Raw genomic sequence first — 24006 nt, forward strand, 5'->3', positions numbered from 1 at the left:
GACGCATAGCCGACTGAACTGAGGTTTGTCAAAGCCCTCCGTAGAAATTTTTGAGGCCTTCCGGTACGATTGTCATTGCGGCTGTGTTGGCGTCAGTGCACCGGGCCCGAAACACAATCGCACCGGCCGAAATGGCGAAGCCAGCCCCCCTTGCCGGCCCCGCTCTATCCTGCACAACTCTTGCTGTCAAAGCATATGTTCAACCAAGCTTATTGCAAAACTTATATCGCTTTGCCTTGGCTGGGGACTCTTACCTACTGCAAGAGGTCCATTCAAGCTGTGCCGCTAATTGAAATTTCTATGCGATGAGTATAAATAAAACATCACCAGGAAAGCTGCCTTTGTAAGGCTTGCTCTTTTGGACAAGAAAGTTTTGGCGCCGAGTCAGAGCAGGACTCAACGAAAATGGCTGCCGATCCCACGTTAATATTTCTACATGAGAGCTTTGTGACATTCAGCGGTGCGTGTCTTCGCTCCTCAGTCGCTGTGGTCCCAGCTAACGTTTCTCGGAATTATGCAGACGCGCTGACAACGGAGGCGGATACTTGGGCATCAGAAGTGAACAACTGGGAGTCACGCAAGGCGAAGCTGCAGCAGCTGCAGGCAGGGTGGCAGGCTCGGGGCTTCCACGGGTGAGTGCAACGGGGTGGGGGTAGGAAAGCCCAGCCAGGCCCTCATCATCCATGGCTGCGCCAGCACGTCTCCTCCTGCCACAGCGCCCGGCGTCCTGACTTGCTGTGGAAATTACTGCTTGCAGGCCGGAGGCCTTGAGCACCATCTCAAGGTATCAGGGACACATAAACTGGCAGGTACGGTAAAGGAGGGGGTGACGTCGTGGGGTGACGTGTGGGGTCTCGGACGTGGGACCAGTAACTTTGCCAGCTAGGGGCGCCGCTGTGCTTGGCGCTGCCGAGACAGCTTCCAAGCGCACTGAAACAGTACAGAGCCTCACTCTCTCACCTCTGTAACTGGAGTGGCTCGGTGCGCGGAGTACAGAAACATGAGTGTGCTCGTGTTTCCTGATATGCACAAGAACCTTGTTCGACTACATCACGTCACATTGAAGCCTCACGTCATGACAATCACCTCAACCTGCTGCCCCCCCCATCCGCCAATTCACCCACTCCGCGCACGCTAGACTATGCCGCCCGACCAGTTCTCACGCTTCTACCGCTTCATGTTCCACGTCTGCCGCGACCCCGGCAAGCGCAACATCTCGGTGGGTGCCGCGAGCAGGCCGCCCCAGCCCCCGCTGAAACCAACCCCTCAGCATCATCTGCGGCCCCCAACCTGTCGCCCGCGGCTTCTCGCCCCTCTGCCACCTTGCACTGGCCTGCACCCCACGCCCCGCCTCCATCACGCGGCACGTACAGTATGCTGCTGCCACTGCCACTGCTGTAGATGGAGTTGGCTGTAGCGGCCTGGCGGCTAGTGCTGGCGGGCCGGTTCAGACTACTGGAGCGCTGGTGCACCTTCGCGGCGGGGCAGCAGGGCACCAAGGTGGTCACGGAGGACACGTGGCGCCAGGTGTGTGTGTGTGTGTGTGTGTGTGGGTGTGGGAGGGAGCTGCGAAGGGTGCGGATGTGCGTGCGCATGCGAGGGGTGCAGGAGGGGTTGCAATGGGTGCGAAGGGTGCGGGTGAGGGTGCGAATGAGAGGTGTGCAGGCGCGAGGGGCGCGGGCGCGAGGGATGTGGGGCGTGGCGTGGCATACCGGTACTCGACACCGGCTGGAGCTGCACCTCGGGCACCAAGCAGCCTGCCGCAACGCAACCCGCTTGCCGCCTTCGCGCGCCTGCTGCCGCGGTACCCGCAGGTGTTGGACTTTAGCCGCACCATCCATGAGGACCTGTCCAACTACGACTCCGCCGGCGCGTGGGCAGTGCTGCTGGATGAGTTCGTGGACGACATGCGCACCTCACGAGGCGGCGGCAATGGCGGCTGTGGCCGCGCCGGCCTGGCCCTGGGCGGCGGCGTCAGCGAGTTTGGCTTGGGCGGCGTGGTGGCAGGCGGCATGCTGTGCGGCAGCGGCGGCAGCAGGGACATGTACCTGGAGAGCCACCGCAGCGGCTCGGCGGCGGAGCTGGCTCGGTGCAGCAGCGGCGGCGGCGCGGGCCTGAGTGGCCTCGGAGGCGGGGACGGCATGGGCTTTGGCGGCGGCCCCGGGGGCTTGCTGGGTATTGAGGGCATGACGGCGTTTGTGTCGTGTTTGTCGCCGAGGTGCGGCAACAAGCGGCGGGAGCCAGACGTGGACACAGTGGCCCAGCAGCTGTCAGCCATACCGCTGGGCGGCTCGGTGGGCGCGGCACCGGGGCAGGGCCTGGCGGGGAGCGGGCTGCCGCCGGTGCCGCTGGCGGCTCCCGGCGGCGGCTCGGACGGGAGCGGCTGGTTGCAGGGGCACGGCGCCGTGGCCATGCCGTGCGACCACCACACGGGGCCGAAGCGGCAGTGCTTTGAGCGGCCTTCGGCGGAGGCGCCGCCGCAGCTGCCGCTGCAGCCGCAGCAGCCCACAGCGCACTTCCCTACAGCCGCGCATCCCGGCGTTGCGTGTGTTCACGGGGGTTCGGAGGCGCCGTGCGGGCCAGGCGGATTCCTGCTCGGGGCAGCGCCGGTAGCGCCGGGCCTTGGCGCCTTCGCGCCGGGGCCAGGCTTCGGCGTGGCAGCTGGGCTGGGCGGCGGCAGCGGCTGCTTGGGAGCAGCTGGGGGCGGCGACAGGGCGGCGGGCGGCGGGCTGTGTGGGGGCAGCGGCGGTGCGACGCCCATGTCTAGCAGTGGCGGCGCGGGCCATGGTGGCGGCCACATGTCGTGCTGCTCGGCGGGGTCAGTGGACAGCGACTGCGGCACTGCCGGGCCGGCGGGGTCGGCGGCGGCGATGGACGGACTGCGGGTGCGTGAGTGTGTGGGGGTGCGTTCGTGCGTTCGTGGGTGGATGGGAGTACTCCAGGGTGGGTGGGGTCAATTTCAGCGCCAGGGTGGGTGACACATGGGTCCAATGTGCCTTAGGTTCTTGACGTGCCAGGGAGTGGCTGTGGGACGCAAGGGACAGGGAATGTGAACGGGACTAGCTTGCGCATACTGGGTTTCCTGTGGAGAACTGTCATAGCACACACTGTACCCGCACACGCACTGCTGGTGCTCATACGACCAACGGTACGCCTTCCTCGCCCTCCACAGGACGCAAGCGGCTTGTGTACGGTGGCGACAGCGCACTCACAGCTCTTGCACCATCACCATCACCATCACCATCACCAGCAGCAACAGCAGATGGGCGGGCGGCGGGCCGTCAAGGCACGGCGCTCAGGCGTGTCTGACATTGTGCGGTCAGCTGTGTCGGACGCTCTGGGGTTTCAGTAGCTGGGACATCAACGCAGGATGCAAAGCTCGTGATTAATTGCATGTAGTTTGGGCGCTTCGACGACTTGAAGTCGCGATCGCGCAGGTTTAGACGAGTTTTCATGTCAGTCTCATCACCGCATGCAATGAGGATGGCTCAGCATGACCAGCCGCACTGCGCAGGCCCCACAAGCGCTGGCGGCAAGGTGGCGGTGGCGGTGGTGTTGGAAGATGGGAGCGGGGCTACCGGATGGAGGAGGAAAGGGAGTCTTCCCGATTGCAAATCGCACCGTCTAGCCTAGGTCCGTGATGTGAGGAGCTGTCAGACCGGCAGTCTGTTTCAGTGCTAGCCCTCTTACACCATTCCGGTTGTCGCGTGTTCTAGGCGTAGACCAAACACATTGTTGCTTCGCGTGGGCACGCGGCGAGCGCGAGAGAGCCTCGGATGCCGCCGGTCAGCTGGACAGTGGCAGTCCGCTGGCGTGGGTTGGGCGTAATCTTCCAGGGCGTTACTATGTCGGGATGATGCCGGACCTGTTACTGTGTCCACTGTGCTTCTTACGGCCTACTTGCATACACAGTGCAAACTTCAAGTCTCACGTCAAGCACCAGCAGTGCCCGCAGCACTGTAAAGGGCGCCAGCAGCAGCAGCTCTGAACAAAGAGCTACCATTTCGGCGTACGGGCAACGCTCGGCACTACGCTCGAGCCACCACAACCCCGTCTGTCTTAACACACAACCGGTTATGCACTTATGCGGTACCGTATTCGCACCAGCCACCACAGACCTTCCGTCCCGTCTCGTATTTCCCCCGTTATACAAACACGTGCCATCCCGCTGCGGTGCATCTGTTTGATCGGTAGTGGCGGACGCTAGCTCAGATTGAGATCAAACTGCGGTATGGTACGGCGGCACGTTGACTTGGAGCACACGGTACCCGGTGTCACTGCTTATCTGGGCCCGCATGCGGATTTGACAAATGGTGACCGTGCGCCATCCCCCCGTTCGCCCAACACCGGCGAAGCACTTCCTGAAGCCGAACCTCCGAACGGCAGCGGGCTCACGCGCACGGCGGCGGGGGCCAGGTGCAGGCCGCCCCCATGCACAATGCCAGGTGCCATGCTTATGCGGCTAGCGCGGCTACCAGTGCTGTCTGGCACGAAGCCCGCCCCAACGCTGTGCCCGGCCGCGGCGGGTTGCACCAGGTGGCCCGGCTGCTGCGCGGGAGAATGCCTAGCTGCCAGCGGGCCTGGGCTCACCGCGCGCCCGTACTGCAGCAGCGCCTGCTGCAGCTGCTGCTGCGGCTGCTGGTGGCTCTGCGGTTGCAGGCTGTACAGGGGCTGCTGGCTGGGTGATGGTGTGGGTGACGAGCAACCGCCGCCGCGGCCAAAGGGTCCGGCTGTTGCGGAGTCCAGACTGGCGCTCACAAATCGCCGGACTGCGCCGACGCCAGCCATCCGCCCGGCCGCCGTTGGCGACGTCAGCAGGGCTGGCAACGGCTGCTGCTGAGGGCTATTGTTATTGCTGCTTCTTGCCAGACTGCCGCGCGCCGCCGGACAAGGGCTGTTGCGGCCCACCAGATTCTTCCGGCTCGTGGACTGCAGCAGGCCGGGGTGCGGCGAATGCCGCCCCTGCTGCGGGCTGTCCGCGGCGGCAGCTGCTGACGGCGCAGATGACACGAGGCCGCAGCCCCAGGAGAACGTCAGGTGCGAGACGGTGGCCGGCTGCTGGCTCTGCTGCGGCACGGGGCCGCCGCAGGGGCTGCTGCTGCACGGCGACCGGGATCTAGGCACGTGGCTGCTGCTGCACGTGCCGGTCGAGCCCATCTTGATCGCGCGAGACCTGCTGTGGCCGCCCATGTGGCTGGGGGAGCGGTGCCCCGCGCGCCCCATCACCGCAGCCTCTGCGCCCATCGCCGCAACGTCTTCCGCCTCTGACACCCCGCCGTCGCTGTCGCCCGTCATCCCGGTAGTTTGCCACCTGACATGTGCGGCTGCGGATGAGGCCACTGGTGCTGACTGACTGTTTGTGGCGGTCGTGGCTATGCCGCCCTTGCAAATATTGCCAGGGGCGCGCGTGTTGGGGACGCCACTTAGCTTCGCTCCCGCCGCCGCCGTAGGAGTTCCGCCGGCTGTAGGTACCCCTGCGCCGGCCGCGCTGCTACCAGCAGCATCTGCGATCTCAGCCTCTGCACTGCCGTCGCACAAGCCGGCAGCGCTTGCCGCCTCGGCTCCTGACCCGTGCACACCCACCCCAAGCGCTGACAATAGCGCACTCTCAGCCGCGTCGTCTCGGAACGTCGACTGCCGCACCAGCCGCCGCTGCTGGGTCGCGAAGTTGCTGCCGCTCCTGCTCAGCAGCCGCTGCAGAGAGCCTGTCGTGCCGTGCAGTGCATTATTCCCGCCGGCTGCCGTCGCCGCAGTAGTGGCTGGAAAGAGGCTGGTGCTGCCGCTGCCTGCGCCGCCCGCCAGCATGGGCAGCAGCCTGACGCCCGCGGCGCTGTCCAGGCTCAGGACCGACTCGGCGATGCTGTGGTGACGTGACCCGGCCGGGTTGGCCGATGCCGCCGAATGCTGCAAGCGAGGGTGATTGTGGACAGGGGCGGCGCTGTGTCGTGAAAGCGTCACGACATGGTGCAGTGCATTTACGCAAGCACACCAGCTACATTTCAGTGCGCGCCAACACTTACGCAGGTCGCGTGCCTACCTGCTGGTCGGCGTCACCTAGCAAGCCAGCCCGCCGCCGCTGCTGCCCCGCCTGCTGTTCCGATGACAGCGGGTCCAGCTGTAGATAGGGCGCCGCGGAAAATGCATTGTTGGTGCGTCAGGTGCTCAGCAGGTGAGGAGGAGCGGTGAGTGGCCAGGGCCGCGGCAGCGGCAGCACCCAGGGACAGGAGGGCAGACGTGTGCGGGGGGCACCAGGGGCGTGTGGTATGCGCCCGTCCCTCTGACCTTCCATCTCGACGTCGTACCTGGCCTACGGCATCTGATGAAATTGAGCGATTCATGGACTGCATGTGTAGGAAGCGCCGGCTGCCCATGCGCTGACTGGGAAGGGAGCGCTGGATCGAGCCAGCAGCAGTCAGGTTCCCCAAAGTCCCGCCGCCGCCGCCGCCGCCGCCGCCGCTTGCCCGCAGCCCCGCGTGGCCAGCTGTCGGGTCGGGCACCCTGTCGGACGGTGAACAGCAAAACCGCCCGCAGCACAGGATGGAGGCGTGCTTTAGTTTTACGTGTGTGATGACAAGTACGAGTCAAGTCTGCAGGGTACCGCTTGCTACGCCGGGAAGGCAGCCAGCCAAAGTAAGGATGTTGCTTCGGTCACCTGCTGCCGGCGTGGAGCTCAAGTCCCACCGGGTCATCGACCTCCGCTGTGCTCATCAGGAGCGCGGCAAACTCCGGCCCTGCGACAGCGGCAGGGTTGAGACACGTACGATGTTATTATGGATGGCGTGGGCGCACAGCGCAACAACAACCAGCAGGACAGGCACGCCCATACCCCGCCGCCGGATGGACCCCCCCGCTCACCGAGTGCCCATGCGTCTTCGAGGCCACCTATGGGAAGCTGCGGGCGAATTGATGCGCTACTGCCCCCGCTGCCAGCAGCTGTCCATCCACCGCTCCCACAGCTGTCTCCCTCAACAGGCGTTGACGGCGCCCGTTGCTGCCCGCTCCCACAGTGCCGTTCATCGGCAGCAGGCTGCTGCAGCGCTTCTGGCCCTGGTGCGCCCGTGGGCTGCTGCAGGTGGCCCTCCGCACTTGCGCCCGCCGTGTCCCCGCCACTGCTGGAGTCCCAGCTGTCGTCAATCCCGTTGCCTACGGATGACTGCGGCGCATGAGTAAACAGGGCGCACGTGAGCTTGCGAGCAAATTGGGAGGGGGCGGGTGCGCACAGGCAGGCAGCCGCAGCGTCACACAGGCAAGTGGTGCGCTGCCCGATCGAGATGCCGGGATTCGACATACCGTGCGCCACAGCCGCACCCCTTGCATGGCAACCCGCATTCGCCGCTGGATGTCGGAAGGACTCGTGAAGCCCTGCGGAACCCCGATATGCAAAACACCATCAATCGGTTCAGCAGGGGTGCAGATTGATTGGGAGAGCACGCACGTGGCAGCGGCAGGTGCGTGCTTGGCGGGGGGCGCGTGCATTGAGTGCATCTATCGATCCTGTAATGCTTTCCAACGCTCTCCACCTTGCTCTTATGCTCCTCAGCAGCCAGCATGCGCTCTTGCAGCTCCGCCACTTCCTTCTGCGCAGGGCAATGGCAGGGTGCAAGTCAAGGAAGTGCGGAGCACGCCCGGCAGACGGAGCACGCCCAGACAGTACGCCGGCCCGCACGGCGGGTTCTGGGCGGGTGCGGGTTCTGGGTGCGGGTTCTGGGCGCTTGTTTTGGGTGCTGGGCACTTGGCGCCAATATGAGAGCTCCCACACTGCTCCCTTGCTCCTTGCCAGCCCTGCTCCCGCCCCTTCACCTCAAGGGCTATGTCCACAAGCACACCCAGCTCCTCGCCGTTGTTGATAAAACCCGCACCCTGCACTGCGGACATTCGTGCCGTCAGCGCACGGAGCCGCTGCAGCCGTGTGCGTCTCGCGGCCATGGTGCAGGGCCGTGCGTCCGCCTGCTCCTTGGCCCTGCGGCACGTGCGTGGGTTGGGATTGAGGGAGCAAGGCGAGCGATAGGACTACAACGGTAAGCACGCACGCACAAAGCGCACGATAGAAGCACCCTAGACCTACGTTCGCTTCCACTTCATCAGCAGCAATATCTTCGAGAACACGGCGTCCGAGACTTTAGGCTTGTCTGGCAGGTCTGCGGCCGCTTTACGAAGCGCTTCCTGTGTGGATGGCTCAGGAAGTTGGGCAGGCACCTCAGAGGACAAGCAAGCCTTAACAAAGAACTTACCTGGAGTCTCCATTGTGACATAACCTTGCCGCCTGCTGCGCCGCGATGCAGCGCGCCCTGCGTAGCTTGGCGCTGGCCAAACCGCTCCAGCCATCTCAAGGTCGCCGAACTGGTCGCTGGTGTGCGCGCACCGGCGCGGTCTATCGCCTCCAACATCTCACATTTAGCGTGCGAACTTTCGTCGCCCGACGCCATGCCGGCGGTTGTGTTTTGAATGGCAGGTTAAAAGGACAACCACTGAAGCAGATGGGAATGAATCACAGGCATATTGTTACTTGCTTATTATATGCTTAGCTTTGTTGTCGAAAAACGCTGAGTGACATCGAGCGGGCTCGTCCGTTTCGGCCAGAAGACTGACAGACATCAGCTCCATATATTATAGTCACGATCCATGCAGAATACCAGTATTCAATCAAGGCCATTTCAAGAAGTAGGTCTCGATTGTGTCAGCCGTCGGGACACGGTGCCCGCTGTCCCCCCTGCTGCTCTCCCCCACGAAACTTTCATGCCCACCTACGAAACTTTCATGCCCACCCACGCAACTTTCACAGGCAGCTGCCGGGGCCTAGACTCTCCCCGGCACCCCTCTCCCCACAGGTTCGCCAGGGCTTCACCCGCTGTTATATAGCGACGTGTACAGCATGTCGTGCGTTCCCCGCAGCCATCAAACATATATAATAAGCTATAGCGCACCTTCCAATACTAACTCACACTTACAGAAGATGCTTTAAATGCGAATGCGTGCGGATTCAATCAACACGCACACAATGACATCCGTGTCGAGCTTTGGCACGCTGCCCCACACCATATACCACACGCATGAATACGACTAGGACACGCAAAGCGCCAGACCTGTAAATGGCAAAGAGGTCCAGCAGGGCACATATGCGCAAATGCAGTTGATCGTCAAACAAGAATCGCAAGTACCGCACTTTAATGCTAGCTGACTTGCTGTTAGAGATGTCAATGCGTACCCCTTCTCGCAGTTCCTTCTAAGCAGTGTCACTCGGTGCTTGTGTACAAACAATGAAGTACAGTACCTGCTGATTACCATGTGAGATCACCAAAACCTTTCCAACTCTTGGAACCCGACATTCGCGCTAAGCTCTTCACGGCGGGCGGGCCGTGCGGTCCTGCAATCCCCCAGCCGTGCGTCTTTGCTGCTCCTGATTAGCAGCTTTAAACAACACACGGAATCCCGCTGCCCTGGTCTGCGACTTTCTGCCCGCTGCACCCGTGCTGCCGCCACCCCCAACAGCACCAGCTGCTGGTAAACCAGCCCCCAGCACGTTGCTGCCAACTGCCGGCGGCACGCCTTCCGCGACTTGATCCGCTGCCGTCAGGCCGCTTGCTCCCACGCTTGAGCCCTCTGAAGGACCCGGAGCGGCATGAGCTGCCGACGGCGGCAAGGACGCAAGGAAGCTGGGCTGCGACTTGGCCCACACAGCAGCGGACGTCCGCACTGGCATGTGCACCACCGTTGACGGTGGCACAATGCCGCCTGCAACGCCAAGGCTGCTGCCCACGTTTAGGACTGCTGCTGCTGCTGCTGCTGTCTCAGCCCCTGCCGCCCCCTGCGGTGTCAGCTGCTCAGGCGTTAGCGCTGCCAATGCGGCAACCCTGATCGCCGCCTTCGGGCCTGCTGCCGCCGCTGCCGCCGCGCTAGCAGTCGCTGCAGCCCCGCAGACCTCAAATGCCAGCGCCGGCGCAGATCCCACACCTGCTCCTGATGTGGGCATGCGGAGGCAGGCGTAGAAACTGGGCGGCACGCCAATGATGACCTGAGACTGTGAACGCAGCCGCATCGGGGCACGCGGGCCTGTCGGAGAGGGCTGTTGCGGCATGGGCAGTGCCAAGTGCATCTGCGACTGCGGCACGGCTGCAGACAACGGCGTGGGCAGTAGGTCGGCGCCGCGCCCCTTGGATTTGGTGCGCAGCGGTGGCAGTTGAGCTGCCTGCCCACCACTGCTTTCGTTGCCATCCCTGCCGCCGCCAATCTTTGTTGCAGCTCCGGCCTCGCCGGACGCTGCTGCTGGCGATTGGGCTGGCTCATTAATTGACGGCTCAAGCACTGGCGGCTCAGCAGGCTGCGATGCTAGGGTTTCGTCATCGCAGCTACCGCCGCCAGCAGTGCGGTCGGTGTCACCCCAGGGCATCAAGCCCAGGACACCTAGTGCGGCCAGGGCCTGGGGCCCCGCAGGCCGCGTAGCAGGTGCCGCCGCAGCGCTGTGGTCCTTGCCTGCTGCCGGCGGCGAGCCCACTGCCGCTTGCGCCACCGAGGCGTGAGAGGGGCAGGAGTAAGACATCTCCGTTGCGGCAGCGGCGGCTCCAGCCTGGGCGAGCGTTGCGGGCGACAAGGCCGGCTGCGGCATGCTTGCAGCTCGTGCGCCGGCGGGTGGCGGCTTGGGCTGCTGCTGCTGCTGCTGCTGCTGCTGCTGCTGCTGCCGCTGCTGCTGATGCCGACCAGCCCGGGGTGAGGTGGCCGACGGATCCAAGGCCGCATCCTCATCATCTGCGCTCCACTGCCAGGCCCCCGGCTCAGCATCCACCTCCCAAAGCGCTGGTAGCAGGCCGCCACAGGCCGGCGAGCCGCCTCCTGGCCCCAGGTTCCTCGCTGGACCTTCGCGCAGGGAGGACGGATGCCCGCCCTCCTCCGTGCCCCAGCCGCCCGCTGCAGCCCCGGCGGCAGCCGGCGCTGTCCCTGGTGCTGCTACCGCCGCCGCTGCGCGAACCGCCTGTAAGAGCTGCTGCCGAACACTATCATCGTCTCCTGCGAAGGTGGCTGGCCAAGATCGACCGTCGCTGGATGATGAATCGCGGCCGGCCACGCATGAAGGCGACGGAGGAGTTGGCGAAGAACCGCGCACCTCCAGGTCGGCGTGGTTGCAAAGTGGTCGGCTCTGCGCGCCGCCGCCAACAGACGGCAGATTTCGGGCTGCTATGGTCCGGTGCGGCGCCGGGCTGTTGCGTCCTGACTGCAGCGCGGCACTGCCCCCACCTCCATTGATGCCGGCTGCCAGCGGCGACATCAGCGACATGCGACTGCTCCGCCCCTGATGCGCAACATAGCTGCTGGATGACGCATCGCCGCCGTCATATACCGCAACGAAGCGGCCAGGGCTGCCTGGCCCGAAATAATCCTCGGGGCTGTTGCAGCCAGAGCGCGGCAGGGCCAGGCTGGAGAGGCGGCGGGCGGGCAGTGGAGAAGGGCTTTCACGCCCTCCAAGCACGGACCGCCGCTGCCCTCCAAGGCTCTGAACCGTTAGCGGCTGTGCGTCCGAGCTCAGCAGCTGCAGGTGTTGCTGGCTGGCTGACAGCGCCAAAGCGCCGCTGCAGCGCGACAGGCCCCCAGTGGGGCTAGCGGCAGCAGCCAGGTCCACACTGCTCGCATGCCGCCGCATGACACCGCCCATCGCGTGCGTCGAGCTGGCATGCGCCGTCGGTGACAGCAAGGCTGGCAGCAGCAGCCGCTGCGGCGGCGGCATGCTGCTGCTGCCAGAAGCCCCAACAACGGGTCCATCCAAAGTCTTGACAGATATGCGGTTGCGTGGTTCCTGCTGCTGCTGCGACCGGGCCTGCTGGCCGAAGCCGCCATCAGTGACCCGGGACGCGGATGACGCCAGCCCAGCACCCCGCGGGAAGGTGAGTTCTGTGACGCTGGCCCTTGAGTTGACGTGAGAGACTGCTGCAGCTGCAGGAGAGGGACTGCTGCACTGCTGGGAGCGGGGGCCATGAGGCGACGGGCTGGCTGCGCTGCTGCGGGCAGCTGGCAGTGCAGCGTGCGACACTCCCACCTGCTGCAGCGGCGGCGGCGGCCGCGTCCGACTCCGCGGCTGGAGGCTGGCATCTCCTCCCGCGGTACTGGCGGTCGCACCTGCTGCCTCCTCAGTCGCTTCGGCCTCCTTGCCGGCCCTTTCCCCTAACCCAGCTGTGGTGCTGGAGCCGCTCGTGCCTACGGCCGATTGCAAACCCTCCGCTCCGCATGCCCGCCGCGCCGCTGGCTGTGCGGCCGCACCACGTGCTTCGTCTCGTGCGGTCGCCACTTCGCCCCACGCCCCCGTGCACCCTGTTGACGCTCCCGCATCCTGCACCACTGCCGCACCTTCCCGCGGCACCAGCAGCGTTGCCAGCTGCTGCTGGGGCAGTTGGCCGCCGGCGCCCCGGGTGCCCGCTGCGTGACGTGGTGAAGATGCACTGCTGTTGCCCACGGCCCCGCCAGCAGCCCCCACCGCCGACCAGTTTGCCCCGCCGGCATGGCCACTGGCGGCGGCGTCGAATGTCATCACGGCAGTACTGATCGCCACCGCTGCCGCATCTGTGGCTGCAGCCAAGGCGCTGTGGCGGCTGTGGCTGTTGCAGCTACCTGCGCCGCCCGCCGCCATGGGCAGCAGCCTGACGCCTGCGGCGCTGTCCAGGCTCAGTACCGACTCGGCGATGCTGTGGTGACGGGACCCGGCCGGGTTGGCCGATGCCGCCGAATGCTGCAAGCGAGGGTGATTGTTGACAGGGGCGTCGCCGTGTTGTGAGTAAGCCAAATACCGTAAAAGGATTGAGTGCGAGCTGGTACGTGCCAACATGTACGGACGCACATCGTACATACCTGTTGCTGATTGGGGCCCCCCAGCTGGCCAGCGCGCCGCCGCTGCTGCCCCACCTGCGGCTCCAGGGTTAGCGGATCCAGATGCTGCGAGAACGGTATCAAGCAACATGACGGTAGGCTCCATGAGTTACTGCGTGATGGCATGTTTGGCGATCGGCGCCTTGGTAAACCGACACACTTGCACGACTGCTGTCACAGTTCCTGTGTCTTTGCCACCTGCCTACACTCACCCTGGGGCTTTGATGCCTTCCATCCAGTCCCGCAAGCTGTGAATGCATGAGCCGTTGATTTTCCCCGCCGGCCGGCTCCCGGCTGCTGCTGGCAAGCAGGGGCACCGCACGGCTGCCGGTGGCCGTGTCAGTAGCCGGCAGCGGCGGCGTGAAGCGCACCGTCGGCGCAGGGGTCGGGTCCTGGGCCCTGTGATGTTCACCAGAATGAAGCAGCAGCACGTGGGTAGACCGCAGGCGTGTCTGAAAAGTAACACGCGCAAGCTGTGCCCTAATCAGGCGGTATGCATGCAATGACTGTTCGAAGGTCGCGGCCATGTGCCACGCGCCACCCGCCATGTGCACTCAAGCGCACCTGCCCGTGAGGCCGCGGCCTGCAGCCACAGCAGTTGCGTTGGGCAGGGAGCTGAACTGCGGTCCTGCGCAACACACAATCACATTTGGCAATGAATACCAGAGCAAAGCAGCACATCGGCAGTTGCACACATTAGCAGCTACCCCGCCCGGGTGCATCGCATGCCACGCAACACGCGCGCGTTGCCTTACCCAGCGCCCAGGTATCCTCAGCCGCTGCTGATGCCGTCCGTGCGCCGCTGCTGCCGTCCCCAGCAGCCGGGTCCCCTGCCCGGGTCTGCGGCCCAGTGCGTGTCGGGCTGTGGGCCGGGCGGCGCATGGCTGGCACGGAGAGCGCGCGACGCCCCGCCGCCTCCAGCAGCAGCTCCCCGCCGCCGTCCCCGCCAGCCTCACCCAGGAGCCCGCAGCCCCCCACCGCCTCCAGAAGCTCTGCGCCTGCTGCACAGCTCAGCAGCCGCGACTCACCGCGCTGCACCCCCGCCTCCTGGACGTCGCCCCTTGCAGCCCCACCACCAAACACCAGCCGTCCATCCAGCAGTTCGTCCTCCATGTCGTCCTCCATCTCGTCGTCTCCTTCTTCTTCCTCCTCGTCGTCTCCTTCTTCTTCCTCCTCGTCATGCGTTTCATCTGCGGCGTCCTCCAGCTCCAGCGCGCCCGCAGAGCTCTGCGAAAGGTGTCAGTTTGCTTTCTGTGAGTATTCATTTCGGAACGACATTACGCAAACATGTGTCATTAGCGCCCACACAATCACGCCCTCAAGCTCCAGGCTGACGCCCAGCTAACACACACGCTCAGCCCCCGCCCGCCCTCTTAACTTGTCATGAATGTAATCCCCTGTGCTCCGCTTGTTTTAGTTGGTTTTGGTTTAGTTTGGGCTGGTATTTACCCCGGCCCGCCCAACCGCCCTGAACCCCGCACCTACCGGGCGCCACAGTCGCACGCCCCGCATTGCCGTCCGCATTCGGCGCTGGATGTCCACAGCACTCGTGAAGCTCTGCGGAGCAAGTGAATTCCATCAAGTAAGCGGGACAAGGAGGTGGACAGGAGGTGCCAGTGAGGAGGGCAAGCGTTTGTCACCATGGCTGAGCACAATCCCCAACTTCCGCGGCAAATAAACCCGCGCTTGCTACCCTAAACGCACATGCATGCTAAGCAATCTAGCTACGCAGCGACGTACTCGCTCCAGTGCCCCATTATTACCCGACCGCTTAGCACCCGGTGCCGTCCAACCTCCCCCAGCATTATTCTGGCGACACCCCATGCGCAACTCACTCTCTCCCACTGCTGCTCCGCAGCACTGATGCGCTCGCCCAAGCTTGCCGCCTCATCCTGGATGCAAACCATGTCCACAAGTTGCGGTGTTAACCTCCCGTGCGTTAACTGACACCAGTGCGCCTCATGCCGGCGAGTTCCATACACCGCCACGGTTAAACTGCCTTGCTTTCCGCAGTTAACAGCTAGCCTATCCCAGCACTATGTGCGTAATACGGTACACTAGCTAATCAACCACCAAGCTGCTGATTACGTACGGTACCTGCATCTTCATGTCCACCAGTGTGTGTGTATTTAGAAGTCCCGCGCCCTGCACTGCAGCCATGCGCGCCGTTAGCTGTCGCTGCAGCCGCAGGCGCGGGGTCCTCGAAGACATGGTGAAGGGGCGGGCTTCCGCCTGTGCCTTGGCCCTGCAAACCAAGATGCGTGTGGTGTGGTGTGGGTGTTTCTTCACAGCAAGCGAGGGGCAAACCAGGGGGGCAAGGTGGATGGGAGCTAGCACGAGTCTTGGGGTTTCGGGCCCAAGTCCTTTGAGTCCGTCTAAGCGCGGGGACTCCTCGCGCGGTTGAAGGGTCACACGATGGGGCTGCGCACAACACACTCACCGGCGCTTCCACCTCATCATGAGCAAAATCTTTGAGAAAACAGTGTCAGCCACCTTGCATTTGTCTGGCAGGTCCACAGCTGCTTTTCGGAGTGCCTCCTACGAACATTTAGCACATGGTAAGGTGGTGTTTCTTTTTGCGGGGGCACTAGTGGCCCCGCAGGACGAGGGCGAGGAGGACCAAAAAGAGGAGAAGGCTGGACAGCAGGGTGCACGGAGCAGGTGCACGGCGCACACGGCACCGGACAGGGCACGCTCCCAGCGGCGGGGAGTCAATGAGTCATGTGGCGAGTCCACCTGACGCGCTCCTTAGCCCGCCGATTGAAACACAGCATATGATAAATGCCTCGCCGGGCTGTGATGGTGTGTAACGTGCGCCGGCCTACCAGAATGATGACCCGCTCACTTCAAGCTTACCTGCAGTCGCCATTGCGATGACTTTCCAGAGGCCCCGCACTGTTGCTGTTTTCGTTTCTCGAAACGCTGCAGCCAGGCCCGGGTTGCCTCCGACTCAATTGGCGTGCCTGCCGCGCCCGAGTCGCGCTTCGCAGTTTCGTCAGAAGATGGCGGTACATCTTGCTGTGTCAATGGGGCATTCTCTGCCATATTTCAAGCTGCAAGGACGAATGTTCTGCAGGTCACCGGCGTCATGGTTTCGTGTGCTCGAGTATGGTTCACTGCAGTGCTACAGCGTAGCCAAACAACATAGGAATCCTTGTGCCTTCAAAACGGTGGTAAAACTATGGGCGCTGCTCGAGTCGAATAAATCCGTAGAATAAATCACCACCTTTGGTGCAAGAATTAGCTATGCGAACTCGTTATGATGCAGAAAGAAGCTTCTTTATAGAAAATTGAACACAGCGGTGCATAACGGCTGGCCGAGGTCGCTCAACCCTAAAACCCACGAACAGCCGCAAAACCCCAATGGACACGAAATCCCCCCATCCTCTTCTTGGCCCCAAACGCAATGGAATGAGCAGTCTCCAACCCCATCACACATGGATGACAGCTTGATGAATATATCAATACTCCAAAACACTTGTCCCGAACAGGTTCGGGCCTAGGCTGTCCCAGGCCAATCACCACCTGCTTCTACCGGCATCCGCCACAGTGGCATCCACTTTGTCGCCCAAACGCTTTCCGCCAGCCACCGGTGAACCCAATGCCGCAGCAGCTCCTAGCGCAGGCAACGTGCACGATGCGCCAGACATGAGGTTACGCGGTGCAATCGTCACACTGACTGTGCTAGTGATGCTACTGCTAGGCGATAGGGGAGACACTCCAGAAATGGACGCTGGAGGCGACACTACGCTTGCAACTGCATAGCACATTTGTTGGCTGCTGGTGCTGCCGCCAGCTGCAGTGCTTGTTGCACTGAGGTCACTGCCTGACAGCCTGGACGGGTGGCTGTGTTGGTGTCGCAGCTGCTGCTGGTGCTGCTGCTGTTGCAGCGGCCTGCGATGTGGGGAAGGGAGCTGGGGGCTGCGCGGCGAGGCGGCAGAATAACTAGCCGATTGGCGAAGGCCAGCAGGAGATGCCGGTGCATGGTGGGCGGCGTGGCGTGGCGATGACGGCGACGGCAGCTGTAACGGGGGCTGCGGCGGCTGTAGCACGGCAGGCGGCAGCTGTGGCTCCACACTCAAGCGCGGCAGTAGCTCCCCACTGGCACCGCCGCTCTGCCACACAGAACTGCTATGCCCAGCACCATCCACACAGCTGCTTCCGAGTCCCGGTCCAGCGCCGGCTCCAGTTCCGCCGCCCCAGCCTGGTGTGGCGGGGCTCGTGCCGATGGTGCTTGTGCGGGGCGACGCCAGAAGCGCATGCGGGTTGGGCAGCTCGCCGCTGGGGACATGAGGGAAGTTACCCATTCCCAAAGATGATGACCTGTTCATGGGAATAATAATACAATTAAGGGGCATGGAAGGTGAGCAGAGTTGCAATAAATGGCGAAACACGGCCCCTGTTTGCAATTGACAACAAAAATGCCTAGCATCAAGAGTGCCTCCCTGGCGCTGACCGTCTGAGTGCCTCGCGATCCTCGGAGCGCATGCCTACAAAGCTCTTGGCACTGCGAGTCGCCGCAGCCGCCGCGGCACCAGCAGCGCCAGCGCCACCCTCAGACGCGGCTGCGGCGGCGGTGGCAGCGGCGGCAGCGGCTGCGCCCAACAGGCCTGCCGCCAGACGGCGCTGCTGCCGCCCCAGTGCTTTCCCATTGGTGGTGCCCGCGAGCGGCGCCGCACCCGACGGGGAGGCCGGGCTCTGCGCTGCCGCCGACACAGCGCTAGAGGGGGACCGGCCCTGACTGGCGGCAATCGCCTGCATCCGCTGCCACAGCTGTGTGCGGTCCGTCGGCAGCGGCCCGGGTTCAAAGCTGGCCGCCGTGTTGCTGCTAGTCAACAGCGCTCCAAGGCTAAGAGGCGCTGCGGATGGCGACAGTGGCCACGACGGCTGCGGATAGCCCTGACTGCCCCGAACGCTGACCTCCGAAGCACGTGGTGTGAGCGAGAGCCGCGGCGGCAGCGCGAGGCCCGGCATGGGACCACTGCTGCCCGCCCCCTTGCCCCTGTTGGGCAGCGATGCCCTGACCAGCAGCTGAGGCAGCTGGTCGACGCTGGCGGAGGACAGGGAAGGCGAGTCCAGCAGTGCGGCTGCGAACGGCGCTTCCTCTGCCCCGCCACCGAAAGGGCCAAGAGCGCACAGGTCCTCTTGCAGGGCGACGTGGTCAAAGGGAGTGCGCTCCAGCCACGGCGCACATGCACCTTCGGCCTGGGGACTCTGCAGCTGTTGCTGCTGGTGGTGCTGCAGCGGCGACAGCAGCTCTGCGGCGCCATCACTGCCACCGCCGCCCGTTGTGCCCCAAAGCTCAGCTGGGAGCAGCCTCTGCGCCGCGACCAGTTCTGCGGAAGAGTACCCAGTGCCAGCAGCCCACGCAGCGCTGCCAGCCGCTGCCATTCCTCCGCCCATAGCCGCAAAGCCGTCGCTGGCCCTGAACGCCCTGCGTATCGTCCGAGGCGTGATTGTGGAATGCAGCTGCTGCGGCTGCCGGCCGGCCGCAGGAGGCCCTGCCGCCCCTGGTGCCGCTCTGCCGCCGGCAACAACCCCACCGAACTTCATGTCCTGGACGTTCAAACCCATGCCTGCGCGCGACGGCCTTGACGCATTGCGCGGCGAGGGGCTCAGCGGCTGCGGCGGCAGAGCCAAGCTCATCAGGCCGTTGGTGCTCACCGCACAACGCCCGCCGCCGCCGCTACCGAAGACAACGCCTGCGAAAGCTCCACCTGCCATGGCGTGGCCCACAACTCCCTGCGCCGCGCCGCCGTCGCCACTGGGGCGCGACGGAACCGGCAGCGTGCCAGACAGCGTGCTACGCGTGGGAAGCCCGCCGCCAATGTTGCTGCTGCCGCCGGTGGCGGCGGGACCCGGCGAGATGCTGCGTGGCGTGCCGCCGGGCGGTGCTGCACAGCCGGCGCCCACCACGCCCCGACCAACCAGCCCGTTGAAAGCGGCGCCTAGCAACCGCACCGGCTGGTTCCGGGACGGAAAAGAATCCAACGCAGCAACGCAGACGAATTGGTTTGACTTGGATGGCGGCGGCATGGGAGCGACCCAACTGCCACCCGCCGGCGGGAGCATGACTGAGCTTTCTGCCGCATATGGCCCGTTGCCGCTGATGCTGCGACCGAGGGCGCGCAACTGTGGGGGCCGCGCAGTGCTGCTGCAAGACTCCGGTGGCGCAGCCATACCGAAGGGGCTCAGGACCATGCCGTCCGCTGTGGCCACTGGCGCGGATGCGCACGACAGCGTTGAGCCTCTGCTAACGCCACTGGGCTCCGATGACCTGTCCACCGCCTTCTCCTGTCCCTGGTGCTGCAAACCGTCCATGTCAAGAGCGCCCTCCGGCAGAATGAGCAGCATAGCGTGTTTAGCAGCGTCCGCGACGTCCGCCTCCTCGCACGGCTTCGCCAATGGGGCCGTTGCCGTTGCCGTTGCCGTTGCCGTTCCCGTTCCCGTTCCCGTCACCGCGACGTCTTGCTGATCCGGTTTTGAGGCCGGTCTAGGCTTAGCCGGGCCCGATTCCATGCAAGCAGCTGGCCCGCTGTCGCGGCTGGAGCAAGTGTGTGGCCCGTTGCTGATTGGCATGTTGACACCGAAGTCCGCCAGGGGCGCCTCCGGCGTCGCCACTGCTGCTGCGGCCGCGGCTGTCTCTGGGGTGCCCGCCAGATCCAAAGGTTTCTGCTGCTCGCTGCTGCTGCCCAACGCGCCCGCACGCCCCGAGCCTTCCACACTTTCCGCCGACCTCTGCTCAGCGGGCTCCTCACCATCAGACTCCGCTGACGTGCTGCCGTCCTGCAATCCCCGTCGGCTACTTGCCGTTGTGCGAGGTCCGCCGCGGCTGCGGCGACCGGACACATGCGCGCGGCCAGCAGCAGCCGCAGCTGTTGACGCGCCCCCATGCTGTGGGCTGGTGTCCGAGTCCTGCGCATGCAGAAGGGTGAGATAACGGAGGTTTGGTGACAACGTGCAAGCAAGATGCAGCAAACATGCCCCTCTGCTGGCGAGCCCCAAGGCCACCGCACGCCACACCCGTCGCCCACCTTGTCCACCATCATCAGGTGTTTGCTGGAGTCGTGCCCGTGCCGACGAAGGCGCGACGCATCCGCATGCTGGTGCTCTGGCGGCGGCGCTTGTTCGTACGGCCCGTCATAAAGAGGCTCGTACAGCTGCGACCGGGCACCGCCATGCGAGGGCAGCCACAGCCCGCCGTGGCCGCCGCCTTCCGCGTCGCCGTCAGAGCCAGAGGATACCCTGCGGCTGCGAGCCTGCTGTGGTGGGAACGCGCGGTCAGCCTCGTCGCCCGCGGCTGTGGAGCAGCGGCTGGCGGCTTCAACCCTGTGGGCGGCGCTAGTGGAGCCGGCGGCGGCTAGGAGCCGGCTGCGCGCGCGTGGCGCGGGTGCGCCGACGTGGCTATGGCTCCGGCTGCCGCCTGCCGCGTTCGCCGCTCCCATTGCAGGGCTGTGGGACCTGCAGCAAAAGGCATTGGCACGGACACGGACACGATGATATGAGCTGCCGTCGGAGCCTTATACCCCCACCAGTACGTGTGAGACGTGCAGTCAGGCTATCATGCACACGTCACGTCTGGCGTCAGTAGATGCAACCGGTCCTCGCACCTGCTGTGGCCCCGCTCAGCGCGCATCTGCCTCCTCCACGGGACATGCTCATCAGCCGACAGCGCCGCAACTGCCTCATCCGAACAGGCGCCTGAATCACTGCAGCCCCCCGGGTCCGCTTGTCCCAATGACAGCGCCTCAGTAATGCCAGCAAGGTCCGACGCGGACCAGGGCCGCCGTGGCTGCGGGTCCAGCTGGCTCTCGCCGTGCTCCTCCAGCGCTTCCGCCTCCTCCTCTTCTTCTTGATCTTCCGCTTCCTCTGTCTCCTCCTCTTCCGTCTCCTCCCCAGCATCGTCCGCCACGGTCTGCAGATGCACCCAAGCGCCGCCGGACACAGCTCAGTTCAGCTCAAGCGCAGTCCGAGCCGCCGCCGACTCAAGTGATTTACGAACTTCTGCCCCTCCGACCCCAAGTCACACAATATGGGCGCACAACGTACAGCCAAGTACACACGGGATAGCCACATGAACACGCAGGCACGCGGGCGCCCACCTGCTGTCCGGCCTCCCAACGAGTGACGCCCTTCGATGCAAACTTGACGCGAGCGTGGATCACATGCATGGGAGTAAGGCTCTGCAATGAAAGGGATGGTGATGCGATCTTGCTTTTGTTTCGTCGATGCTCAATTAGGGCACAACCCGTATGAAGGTACCTGTATGCGACGTTGCCCAATCGGCGCACAACAACACGGCGCATGACACGCATTGCTCCGGTTGGCGTCGCTCCCGCCTACCTGCTTGTGCTTGGTAGCGGCGTCCGCCAGACGCCTGTCCAGATCCACGGAAGAGTCCTGCTCCGCAGGTAGGTGGCATATGCGGGAGCTTTTGGCAGCCCAGCTCAGCTCAGCCGGCCTTGCACCTTGCTTCCCTCAAGCCCGCCCTGAACTCTATCCCCCACCTCACTGCACAGCTGCACTCATGACACAGGCAGCCCACCCAAGGCCACCAAACGCACAGCATTAATGCCGCCGCATCTTGAGGCCGCGGCGCCCTCCAGCTCCAGCCCCCGCGCCGCCCCTACCCCAGATCCACCTCCAGCGTCCAGCCTTCCAGCTCCCCGCCTCAGCCCCCCTTCCATCCCCCCCCACGGGACCTATTCTGCTTGGGCTTGGGCATATTACCCCCCCCCTCCCCGCCCACATCACACATCACGCCTTGTGCTGTCCTGGCACGCACGCACCTGCATCACCAGGTCCACGTGCGGGTCTATGCCACTGTGCTCCAGCGCCGAGCCCACCACTGCGCCCCGCCGCGCCGTCACCTCCCGCAGCTTCTGGAAGTGCGGCCGCTGAGTGGACATCTTGAAGCCGTGCGCCTCCGCCATCTTGCGAGCCCGGCTCTTCCACTTGGCCAGAGCGACGACCTGGCGGAGTGCGGCGTGCATGCAAGGGGGGGCACGAGGGGGCGGCGTGCCGTAATGGGCAATGTTCGAAACCCCTAGGGGCGGCGGCCTGTGGCTGACGGGTTAAGTTCGTCCATTGGACAAGCCATGCTTTTGGAGGAATGCTCATGCGGAGCTGGTGCAGCTGGTTGCTGCCTCCCTCGGCGCTCGCACCTTGCCCAAGACCAGATCGCCAAGCTTGGTTCGTGCTGGCAGCTCCGCCGCAGCCTTCTCCAGCGCTTCCTGTGACGTGGGCGAAGTGCGCCGCCGGGGCGGGCAGGAATGGGTAGATGCGCACGTTATTTAAAGATGCAAGAACCAAGATCTGGCAAAGGGTGCCTGCCTTGGACGCTCAGCACACTCCCAGCGGCGCAACCGGTAAGGTCTGCCCGTGTTGCCCCGCGTGAGCTACCGATATGCGTGTGGCACACGCGATCGGGTCGTGGGACCAGTTGAGACGGAAAAGGCTTGGGGAGTGGGCCGGAGTGGGCGAGGGGCCGGAACACACGAGGGGCAATACACGAAAGCGGGCTTGTTACTGGCCCGCTCACTAGTGCTAGGCCTGTACAAACTGGTACCCATGAGAAACCCGCACCCGCAGGACGAACGGGCGCCACTTTTCAGTCGACGGGCCCTGGTTCTCGCGAGTGTGCTTCGCCATGCGCTGCGAGAACCGGGCCAGCCAGGCGTCAGTCGCGCTTGACCCCCAAGCAGCGGAGTGCGGATGCGCCGTGGACGTTGCGGCTGGGGGTCCCGCTGCCAGTTCGCCACTCATAGCTGAAGCCTCCACCGCTTCTTCATGTCGGGAGTCGCTGGACTCCATTTGGGCTGGAGTGCGCCGCGGGCGCCGTGTGGGAGATTTGTCAGAGCAAAGTCGAGAGTCGTGGCCGCACTAGTAGAAGCCGGTGACATATATGAATAGAATATGCATAGCTGCAACTATGCGCGTTGGCCGGCAGGCCCAAGCTCGAGTAGCCTCTTTATCACCGCGGTTTCGTGGAGTTACGCGTTTCGAGAGGTCATAAAATAAAGCAGACACCGGTGGCGAGTTTATGGTGAAGTATTAAGACTATTCCAAGAGGTGTTCTTCTCAGTAGTGCAATGGGTCAGAGAATTTTGTTCCTAAGAGCAGTTGCTCGAGTGTCGCAACGTGGGCAAAGCTTACGAGCTCAATCGCATGACCAGCACATTAAGCCTCATTGAAACCGCCCCAGTTGTCTGGCACTGTGCTGGGGATATCCGCGTCAAAGGTGATCGTGCCATTGCAGCATGTCGCCTGAGCGTGCCGGCCGAGTGGCCCCTAGACATCACAGAGCTCTAGCTAGGAGCCTGGGCAGCCTAAGTGTCACATTATAGCTCAGTGTGTCACCTTTCCCCTAATCGAAACACCTAGCACTGCGCGGCCAACTCGGCAAGGCAGCCCAGATGGCAGCCTGCCCCTTCCTGCCGTGGATTGAACGGGCGCTGTCTTCCTCCACCGTCAATAGCCAATCTGTCAATGTTGAAAGCCTCAAAGTTTATTCGTGCTGTGGGGTGCCCAAGAGGCTTAGGACTGTTGGTGCGAGGGGCCGCAGGCTGTAGTGCGGTGCTGTGGAAACGATGGTCTGTCATCTGCTAGCTAGTCCTTTTACTGTCAGGATAACGCAGCACAACAAGTGGTATCGAGACCAGCTGTCCTCAAGTCACGGGTTTGATCCGCGCCACCTGCTGGGCACTGAGGCAGGCTCTGCTTCCGGGGATATGACTGAACTGAGGAGTATGGCGGCTCTGCTCCCGTATCTGCGAGTTGAATTCGTCGGGACGCCTCATCTGGAGGGGGGATAGTTGTAGTGCGGTGCTGTGGAAACGATGGTCTGTCATCTGCTAGCTAGTCCTTTTACTGTCAGGATAACGCAGCACAACACAGGCTAGATTGCTGGTTCGCCCTTGCTGGTTCACCCGTGGGTTCACCTGGTTGGCGCCCTCCAACACCGCGCGTAGGTAACCCTGTCAGAGTCAACAATCTCCACGTCAAAGTCGCTCTCCTCCTTCACGACGGAGGGTGGGAAAGTTGCCGAGCGCAGGCATCTGGCGGGGTGGGTCTGGTCTGGCAGCTAAGTTCCAGAGGCAACCTGACCCCCGCGCACGCGCATCTGAGGGTGCTGGGGTAGCCCTGCGCAGGCATCTT

At 63.9% G+C, this 24006-nt stretch overlaps 4 protein-coding genes across 4 annotated transcripts; 1 reads left to right on the forward strand and 3 right to left on the reverse strand.

Annotated features, from left to right (window-relative positions):
- The first annotated feature begins 214 nt into the window (after positions 1–214).
- Positions 215–3876, forward strand: CHLRE_12g488250v5 (uncharacterized protein). The gene is made up of 7 exons (XM_001691048.2): positions 215–460; positions 521–632; positions 758–809; positions 1139–1219; positions 1402–1527; positions 1815–2885; positions 3173–3876. Exons 1-7 carry the CDS (start codon positions 406–408, stop codon positions 3350–3352), a joined length of 1677 nt encoding a protein of 558 aa, XP_001691100.2. The 5' UTR covers positions 215–405; the 3' UTR covers positions 3353–3876.
- Positions 3877–3878: 2 nt separating this feature from the next.
- On the reverse strand, positions 3879–8454 carry CHLRE_12g488200v5 (uncharacterized protein). Its single transcript, XM_043067875.1, has 10 exons — positions 8232–8454; positions 8066–8163; positions 7801–7960; positions 7521–7577; positions 7291–7362; positions 6856–7153; positions 6653–6731; positions 6303–6498; positions 6038–6115; positions 3879–5904 (listed from the first exon to the last, which is right to left on the reverse strand). The coding sequence occupies exons 3-10, from the start codon at positions 7924–7926 to the stop codon at positions 4282–4284; spliced, it is 2529 nt and encodes an 842-aa protein (XP_042918060.1). The 5' UTR covers positions 7927–7960; positions 8066–8163; positions 8232–8454; the 3' UTR covers positions 3879–4281.
- A 54-nt stretch (positions 8455–8508) lies between these two features.
- On the reverse strand, positions 8509–15314 carry CHLRE_12g488173v5 (uncharacterized protein). Its single transcript, XM_043067874.1, has 9 exons — positions 15290–15314; positions 14947–15094; positions 14685–14741; positions 14335–14406; positions 13605–14076; positions 13414–13477; positions 13062–13248; positions 12832–12915; positions 8509–12712 (listed from the first exon to the last, which is right to left on the reverse strand). Exons 1-9 carry the CDS (start codon positions 15307–15309, stop codon positions 9341–9343), a joined length of 4476 nt encoding a protein of 1491 aa, XP_042918061.1. The 5' UTR covers positions 15310–15314; the 3' UTR covers positions 8509–9340.
- A 54-nt stretch (positions 15315–15368) lies between these two features.
- Positions 15369–23454, reverse strand: CHLRE_12g488150v5 (uncharacterized protein). The gene is made up of 10 exons (XM_043067872.1): positions 22435–23454; positions 22014–22082; positions 21639–21821; positions 21193–21249; positions 20952–21032; positions 20460–20764; positions 19884–20310; positions 17306–19764; positions 15706–17172; positions 15369–15387 (listed from the first exon to the last, which is right to left on the reverse strand). Exons 1-9 carry the CDS (start codon positions 22660–22662, stop codon positions 16368–16370), a joined length of 4614 nt encoding a protein of 1537 aa, XP_042918062.1. The 5' UTR covers positions 22663–23454; the 3' UTR covers positions 15369–15387; positions 15706–16367.
- Between the last annotated feature and the right edge of the window lie 552 nt (positions 23455–24006).

The sequence above is a fragment of the Chlamydomonas reinhardtii genome, chromosome 12 (assembly GCF_000002595.2).
Source record: "Chlamydomonas reinhardtii strain CC-503 cw92 mt+ chromosome 12, whole genome shotgun sequence".
Taxonomy (NCBI): Eukaryota; Viridiplantae; Chlorophyta; class Chlorophyceae; order Chlamydomonadales; family Chlamydomonadaceae; genus Chlamydomonas; species Chlamydomonas reinhardtii.

Excerpts from the sequence above, each read along its gene's own strand:
- CHLRE_12g488150v5 (XM_043067872.1), bottom strand. The coding sequence starts at position 22,662 with ATGGAGTCCAGCGACTCCCGACATGAAGAAGCGGTGGAGGCTTCAGCT. Across the intron at positions 21,033-21,192 it reads CCGCTACCAAGCACAAGCAG|AGCCTTACTCCCATGCATGT; the intron begins GTAGGCGGGAGC and ends CTTTCATTGCAG. Across the intron at positions 19,765-19,883 it reads ACCTGATGATGGTGGACAAG|GACTCGGACACCAGCCCACA; the intron begins GTGGGCGACGGG and ends CTGCATGCGCAG.
- CHLRE_12g488200v5 (XM_043067875.1), bottom strand. The coding sequence starts at position 7,926 with ATGGCCGCGAGACGCACACGGCTGCAGCGGCTCCGTGCGCTGACGGCA. Across the intron at positions 7,578-7,800 it reads TTGTGGACATAGCCCTTGAG|AAGGAAGTGGCGGAGCTGCA; the intron begins GTGAAGGGGCGG and ends TGCCCTGCGCAG. Across the intron at positions 7,363-7,520 it reads CTGAGGAGCATAAGAGCAAG|GGCTTCACGAGTCCTTCCGA; the intron begins GTGGAGAGCGTT and ends GGGGTTCCGCAG.
- CHLRE_12g488173v5 (XM_043067874.1), bottom strand. The coding sequence starts at position 15,309 with ATGATGAGGTGGAAGCGCCG. Across the intron at positions 14,077-14,334 it reads GCGTGCGACTGTGGCGCCCG|AGCTCTGCGGGCGCGCTGGA; the intron begins GTAGGTGCGGGG and ends CACCTTTCGCAG. Across the intron at positions 13,478-13,604 it reads TGAGGATACCTGGGCGCTGG|GACCGCAGTTCAGCTCCCTG; the intron begins GTAAGGCAACGC and ends TGTGTTGCGCAG.
- CHLRE_12g488250v5 (XM_001691048.2), top strand. The coding sequence starts at position 406 with ATGGCTGCCGATCCCACGTTAATATTTCTACATGAGAGCTTTGTGACA. Across the intron at positions 633-757 it reads CAGGCTCGGGGCTTCCACGG|GCCGGAGGCCTTGAGCACCA; the intron begins GTGAGTGCAACG and ends TACTGCTTGCAG. Across the intron at positions 810-1,138 it reads AGGGACACATAAACTGGCAG|ACTATGCCGCCCGACCAGTT; the intron begins GTACGGTAAAGG and ends CGCGCACGCTAG.